This window comes from Pygocentrus nattereri, chromosome 14 (genome assembly GCF_015220715.1).
Source record: "Pygocentrus nattereri isolate fPygNat1 chromosome 14, fPygNat1.pri, whole genome shotgun sequence".
Taxonomy (NCBI): domain Eukaryota; kingdom Metazoa; phylum Chordata; class Actinopteri; order Characiformes; family Serrasalmidae; genus Pygocentrus; species Pygocentrus nattereri.
Window position 1 is genome coordinate 2,097,501 of NC_051224.1, and position 7,500 is coordinate 2,105,000.

Here is a 7,500-nt window from a genome sequence, read left to right on the forward strand (position 1 = left end):
CGTGCTGCACTGGGTCGGTATGACCAACAGGTCAAAACCAGCTCTAAACAAAGTGACCGCTGGGCCCTGATTGGTGCTCTGGCTTTGCGCTTCTTTCGTTTTGACATGTTACGTTTTTATACACACAGAAACCAAAAGGAACGACAGATTTCTCAAAATGTAGGAGGAAAAAGTCGGATATTAGATTCTGAAATGTAGTGGAGTGAAAGGAGAAAGTCCAGAACGGAGAAACTTCAGTACAGATACACCAAAAATACTAAAGTACAGAAACTAATTACATTCACTTTGATACTGTCTACTACTGATCATCAGTTCCCAAACCAGTAAAAACTGATTAAAAGGAAAGGTGATGTAACACAGTGGTAAACTTGCCTCTGTGCCAACTTTTTTTTGGTGTGTTGCAGGCATTAAAAATCTATAAATTTGTTTATATTTACAAAATACAATTAAGTTGGTCAGTGTAAACATTGGAAATGTTTGCGTTACACTTTTTCAGTTAAATAAAGATACATGAGAGTTAACAAATCATAGATTTATGTTTTTATCGCATTTTTCAGAATATCCCAACTTTTCCAGAAATGGGGTTTGTTGACGTTTTGTAGTCACACAGCTTAAGGTAAAAATCTACCTCTCGTATTCAATCCATTTTTTATCAACACAAAATTCAAATTCAGCTAAATTCAGCTTAGTGCTTGCATAAATTAAGAAGTTAAGGACTTAAGAACAGTGCAGCGATGCGTTGGGCCTATTTGACTCCCAACACTGGGCTCAGGTTTTAATATTCAAACACTTGTTTTGGTCGTTTGTAAACGTTGGCACCCGAGCTGTGCAGCCGTATTTGATGTATTAATCAATTAATCAAACCCATTCCCCACAATGCACCGTCACATGTCCGTGATTAAGTGCCGTTCTGGAGATCTACCACTTTTCAGAGTTTAGCTCCAGCCTTAATCTGTCACACCTGCTTCAGGTAATGAAGGCCTTCAGGGGCATCTGAATACTGCAGCCCTGTGTGTTAGATCTGAATTCCACAGGGTGGTAGATGTCCAGGACCAAGAATAGGACCCCCTGTCCATAATCAAGTATTTAAAAAAGTACTCTGTGCAACTCTGCTTGGATTAGCCCCATGTATTTTAACATATCGCTGCTGTCGGAGCAAAACCTCGTATCTCCATTTTGGTCATTTTTCAGTTCTTGACATAATTTGAAAGAACCCGTCGTCCTACATATTGTGTGTAAATTTCATGACGAATGAACCAAAATAAATGACCCAAAGTGGCTTGGAAAGACGTCTGGTTCCATTGACTTCCATTAAAAGTGGAGTAGGTTTTTTCCTCCTCCTGTAAAGTTCTCATTTTGGCAATATGAGGTGTTTTCCGACAACAGCGATATTAAGAGTTTCAGTACAGAATGCTATATATCCATTTAACAGTGTTGGATATAAGTTAGTTTATTTTTTATTTTTTAAGAATATCAGCTGACGTATGATAAAACCTTATTTCTTTGTACGCACTTAACCTTTTGCGCACTTCATCTCATCTCAGTGTTCAGTGGTTTTAGTTTGAGGACGTTCCACCAAGAAATATTTGTCAGTATGACAAAGTACAGTTATACATTTGAACACAATGCTGACCGTTCCCTGCACTGTCACAAATGAAGGTTCTGTTCAGGTACATTTTTCCTTCATCAAAGGAATTTTCCTGTTGATTTTTTTTTTAAACGAAAGCCTTTGGTGAAGTTTATAAACATTACCAAAGTTTCAAAACGTACACGCTCAAAAATGTACACAGTCCATAAAGGCCAATTATGGAAACTGAGCTGCGAAAACAACCTGTTTTGAAGGAATTGTTTCTGTGGTGTCACAAGAAGCAACACATTGTCATGTATCTGCCTGTTCAGCCAGCCTCAGTTCAGCTCTGCCCGTTCGCATGTCGTAAGGAACGTTTTAGCTCCGACTGCTCTCGCTCTTTGACTGAGACACAGTAATGGGAACAGAGCTTATTCACATCGTAGTCTTTAAGGCACAGTAACAAAATCAGCTGGTTTGGTTTTAAGGGACAGAGGATGGAAAACGATCATGTAAAAGTGTTTGGGGGGAAAAAAAATCCCACCCAGTTTGAATGTTGGTGCATTAATAGTGGGTCCCCTTCCGGCCGCCTTTGTTTGAAACGATGCCAGCTTTACGTTTGATGCTTTGTTCTGAGCACATATTGAAATTTGTGTCATGTGAAAATGAACTTTGACTGTTTTTTGTACGCAAACCCACGCAGACACTACGAGTGGACCTGCAAAGTGGTCTTGAGGATTGTCAGGAACTCTGGGGCCAATTAGCACTGGGTGCTTGTATTATTCTAACACTGGTTTGCTGTTCAGTCCCTATTGCCACATCTCCTAAATTCTGTCTCTCTTTTACATCCACAGGGGATTTGGCAAGCAAGGATTCCAGTGCCAAGGTAGAGTATGTGTGTGTGTGTGTGTGTGTGTGTGTGTGTGTGTGTGTCACCTGAAACTGATATTCAGTGGTAGCTCCTGTCCTACACTGCCATTAATATGTAGAGAGCTGAAGAGGCCGTGCTAATGAAACGTATTCCGCCTGCTGTGGACACTGCCGCCCCCTTTCATTGCCTTCCTGTAGTAATAGTGCTATTGTGCCATCACAGTAGATGAAGAGGTTCAATGCATTAATTTGTTTAACCATGTCGTATTAAGAGAATTTACTCCCTCTGTAATGTGGAAACTACCGTGCTTGCCAGGCCTTTGCTGCGCCTGCAGAGCTGCATGAGTAAAATGTTCAGATGTGTCATTGTTAGATGGATGGCTGCTTTAGACTTCGGTGAGAAATTGTAGTTAAAAGTCCAGCCATCAAGTTGAGTGTGAGGATAAACACGGAAAGTGGACGCTTCCTTGGGGATGATGGAGCCAGCGCCGCTTTTGCTTGAAGAGATAAATAGTGTCGTGTTCTTTTCCCGCCCACTGATGCCCAGAGAAAGCTTGAACTTGCTTGAACTTTGCGTTGATGCCTCAGTTGTGCTGTTGTCTCTAATTTGTTTAATACGCTCTTCAGAGCGGTCAAGAGGCGGTGCAATATCAAACGCTTGGGTGTGTGTTCTTCTATACACTTTTGGGCTGCAAGTTATGGGCAAAATGTTAGTGCAGTCTTGTGTCTTTGCACACTACAATAGGGGTACACTTCGCAATATATTAAGGGAATTAATTAGGGAATTAGGGAATGTGATGCGGTTAAAGAGGAATTCCCCCAGTTTTTGAAGTCTTTTGAATGTGAAGCCATTCAGTGTGGTTTGATGGCCAGTGGTACACTGTAGAGAAAGAATTGAAAGGGCTGTGTTAGGAAACAGGAGATGTAACATCTATAGTGTTCATTTATTTACCAGCCAGACTGACTGCTGAACCCACACGTGTCTTCTGAGATTTTATGTATAATGGTAATAACGATAAAACAGCGGTAAAGCTGAAATAATAAGTTGTCTTTAGGGACTATTTTGCCTTACGGCATTCTGCCTTTATATCTTCCATGAAGTATATTAGTAACCACTTCTCTACTGGAAGTAGTTCCATGAACTACTTTTAGAGACATTTCAACTTCTCAGACATCTGGTCCCCATCAGCACCACTGCAAATAATTCTGTCTAGTTCAGTTTCTCTGAATTTAGAACCATTTGTCACTGTGTTTGTGTGAAATTAGACCTTCGCATTTACCCCGTCCGTGCAGTGAAACACCCACACACATGCACGCTAGTGAACACACACACTAGGGGGCAGTGAGCACACTTGCCCGGAGAGGTGGGCAGCCCTATCCACGGCGCCTGGGGAGCAGTTGGGGGTTAGGTGTCTTGCTCAAGGGTACTTCAGTCAAGGACTATCAGCCGAAGGGATCGAACCGGCGACCTTCCGGTCGCAGGGCTGGATCCCCTGAGCATTTCACTCCGAAAGCCCACCTAAATCAGCCCACCTAGCTTACTTTTGTTGTATTATACGCCTACTTTGCTTCATCAGCACCCACTGGAAGGAACACCCATTGGGAGCTATGATTGGTCATTATGCTCATAAACACAGTAAAAAACATTGTGATTGGTCAGTGAGCTTATTTACATATCACAACCTCCTGCAATCCCGGTATTGCAAAGGCCAGTAATGCAGTAACAGTTAACATGCAGTAAATTGGGTAGCCCTAGAAAAGTTTCCGTTGTCTGTCTTAATGTTGTGGATTCTTTTGAGCTTGGCCCGTTGAGTACTGTCGTTCATAACAACTGGAAAGGGCTCTGCCTTGCATTGCTTGGTCATTCCAGGCAGGTTTTGGATGTACAGGGTGAGTCAAAAGTCACAGGACACTGTTTTATGTTATTGTTTATTTTATTATGGACTTTCGCCTCTGGGGTCATCTCGAACAAATTGCGTATGCTGAGAAAATCCGCAACAAACACCACCTTCACCGCATCGTGGAGGCTTGTGACGGCATAAACAATAAAATAAGATAAAACTAAACCGTCCTGTGACTTTTGACTCGCCCTGTACTTCGCTGAGGAGCGTCCACACTTTGTTTGAATGGGTGACACAAATGAAGAAACACTGTATCAAATTACTCAACACTTCCATCTTTTTGCCCGTGATAATCAAATTTGGGCACAAGTAGGAGGAAAAGGGCTGTGTTTGTATACTCACCTAGTGACAGATGGCAAAGATATCAATGTTTGTTAATCCCCGATCATCTGATCTCCTCTCAGCAGGACGTTCTCTGTAAGAGACGAAGCCGCGTGTGCGTGCGGGAGAATGTTTTCCTTTTTTTTTGGTTTTTGCTTGTCGTTGCTTTCACACATGCATCTACATTAAAACCGCTCCTCCAGCAACCGCTTATCACAACAGACCTTCCTATAAACTTGAATCTTACGAACTGTACAGTTTGTAGACACGTTCAAATGTGCTGTCCCGATCCCACAAACGTTGGACACGAACCCAACACCATTTGGCCCCAGTCCACATTAGAGAGCATCACAGAGGGCACTTGATCCTCAGGCAGTCTGTGAATGGGCATCAGGGGGAAGGTCAGAGTGGTTAAAATGCCTCTGATGTAACTATGATCCACTGAGTTACTGAAGCCGGTCAAGCTATATGTTAAAAAAAGCAGGGAGGGTCATGAAGTAGAATTCCCACATTATTATCTGGTATGACCACCATTTGCCCGTAGCAGTACGACATGTTTCTAAGAAAAAAAAACATTTTTTTTAACCAAAATGTTGCAAAATGGTAGGAAAACTAAAGGTGTTCAGTGTAATTTGATGGTATCATAACCTCTTTCGCAAGCTTCTCTCAGCTCACCACACGCAGTGTTTTTGGTGCATTGGCTTCATCATCATTATCCGTTATGATAAGTCTGTGTCTTATGTAGCTGGTATCATATTTTAGACTGAATTTTACTTTTGCGTCTTGACACCATTTTCATTTTTGTCTTAGTGGGGATTTTTTTTGTTGGGTTTGCAGCTGCAATAACAATGATGTCAGTACCTTTATTTTGACGTCATTATTTAATACAAAAGCAATATAAATGGTACTTTTGGATCAGAGTAGAGTAAATAAAATGACCATAAAATAAAATTTACAGAAATAAAAATAAAAAATCAAATAAAACATGCATTACTACCATCACTCACACACACACACACACACACACACACACACACACACACACACACACACACACAGTCATACCTGTAAACCTCTAAAGTTAAAGTGTTGAGTGCAGCAGCAGTTAAAGGGTGTTTAGTGGAAGAGAAAGGGGTCAATGAGGTAACAGTCAGATCAGTGGGGTAATACGGCAGGTAAGTGGGGTAATATGGCAGGTAAGTGGGGTGACAGTCAGATGAAGGGGGACAACAGTCAGATCAGTGGGGTAATACTGCAGGTAAGTGGGGTAATATGGCAGGTAAGTGGGGTAACAGTCAGATAAGTGGGGCAATAAGGCAGGTAAGTGGGGTAACAGTCAGATCAGTGGAGTAATATGGCAGATAAGTGGGGTAACAGTCAGATCAGTGGGGTAATATGGCTGGTAAGTGGGGTAACAGTCAGATCAGTGGGGTAATATGGCTGGTAAGTGGGGTAACAGTCAGATAAGTGGGGTAATATGGCAGATAATTGGGGTAACAGTCAGATCAGTGGGGTAATATGGCAGATAAGTGGGGTAACAGTCAGATCAGTGGGGTAATATGGCAGATAAGTGGGGTAACAGTCAGATCAGTGGGGTAATATGGCAGATAAGTGAGGTAACAGTCAGATAAGAGTGGTAATATGGCAGGTAAGTGGTGTAACAGTCAGATCAGTGGGGTAATATGGCAGATAAGTGGTGTAACAGTCAGATCAGTGGGGTAATATGGCAGGTAAGTGGTGTAACAGTCAGATCAGTGGGGTAATATGGCAGATAAGTGGGGTAACAGTCAGATCAGTGGGGTAATATGGCAGATAATTGGGGTAACAGTCAGATCAGTGGGGTAATATGGCAGGTAAATGGGGTAACAGTCAGATCAGTGGGGTAATATGGCAGGTAAGTGGGGTAATATGGCAGGTAAGTGGGGTAACAGTCAGATAAGTGGGGCAATAAGGCAGGTAAGTGGGGTAACTGTCAGATCTGAGTTTCTGCTTGACTGGAATAAAAATCTGCAGCCAAATGTGGGTGAAATGTTTGTGTCCACATTCTGCACATAGTAAAAATGTATTTTTACTGCAGCGTTTTGAGGTTATTGGCAGTCTGGCATGTCTTGGGTTTTACTGACTGTGGTGTTCCATTGTTGGCCATGCCAATAATGATTGTACTTGGAGACAGGACATTGTATTTGCAGATAGGGATTGGGTACCAGGAAATTTGGGTGAGACAAGCTGGTTATGGTCATTACATGTGCCCTGCTTTGGGGTCGCCCCCTCAGCCAGCCAATTCACCACCCTCTTCATCTCACTCACCACTTTATTCTGAGCCTAAGTCCACTTTCACATTCCCAGAAGAGTGCACGTAGAGGGGTAAGAAGCCACCCTGATAGAACGTAGAGTTAGCTAACGCCCCGTCTGTATGCAGATGGTAGTGCTGATGGATGGTAGGCTGTGGGTGACGGGGAAGTGTGTGGTGGAGTGGGAGAGTTGTGGGGAGTGCCAGGCAGCAAAGTGCATGTTCTTGGAAGCACTAGGGGACTGAAGAGAAGCAAGATGTTCAGTGGTCTGTAAGAATGAATGGACTTCTCTGGGAACTTGGCAAGTCTTTTGGTGGAGTTATATAATGGCTTTTTGAGGTGTTTCTGCATGTGTGAGTGGCCTAGCAGATCAGTGATCACAAAGTTCTCAGAAGACCTCTGTCATCCCCAAAATGTCTTAGACATCCAGTACGAAAGAATTTCGACATTATTGGGTGTCCAACCACCAGCCAAATGTGACATATGGAATATATATATAACCCTAACCCTATATATATATATATATATATATATATATATATATATATAT

The 7,500-nt window shown here is 42.3% G+C and overlaps 1 protein-coding gene across 2 annotated transcripts in view; it reads left to right on the plus strand.

Moving 5' to 3' along the window:
• The window catches only part of si:ch73-374l24.1 (protein kinase C alpha type), a 254,721-nt gene that overhangs the window by 1,953 nt on the left and 245,268 nt on the right, over positions 1–7,500 (plus strand). For both annotated transcript variants that reach the window (XM_017714068.2, XM_017714069.2), the window contains exon 2: positions 2,422–2,453. In XM_017714068.2, the coding sequence (XP_017569557.1) occupies positions 2,422–2,453 (32 nt within the window). The remainder of the gene's footprint in view (positions 1–2,421; positions 2,454–7,500) is intronic.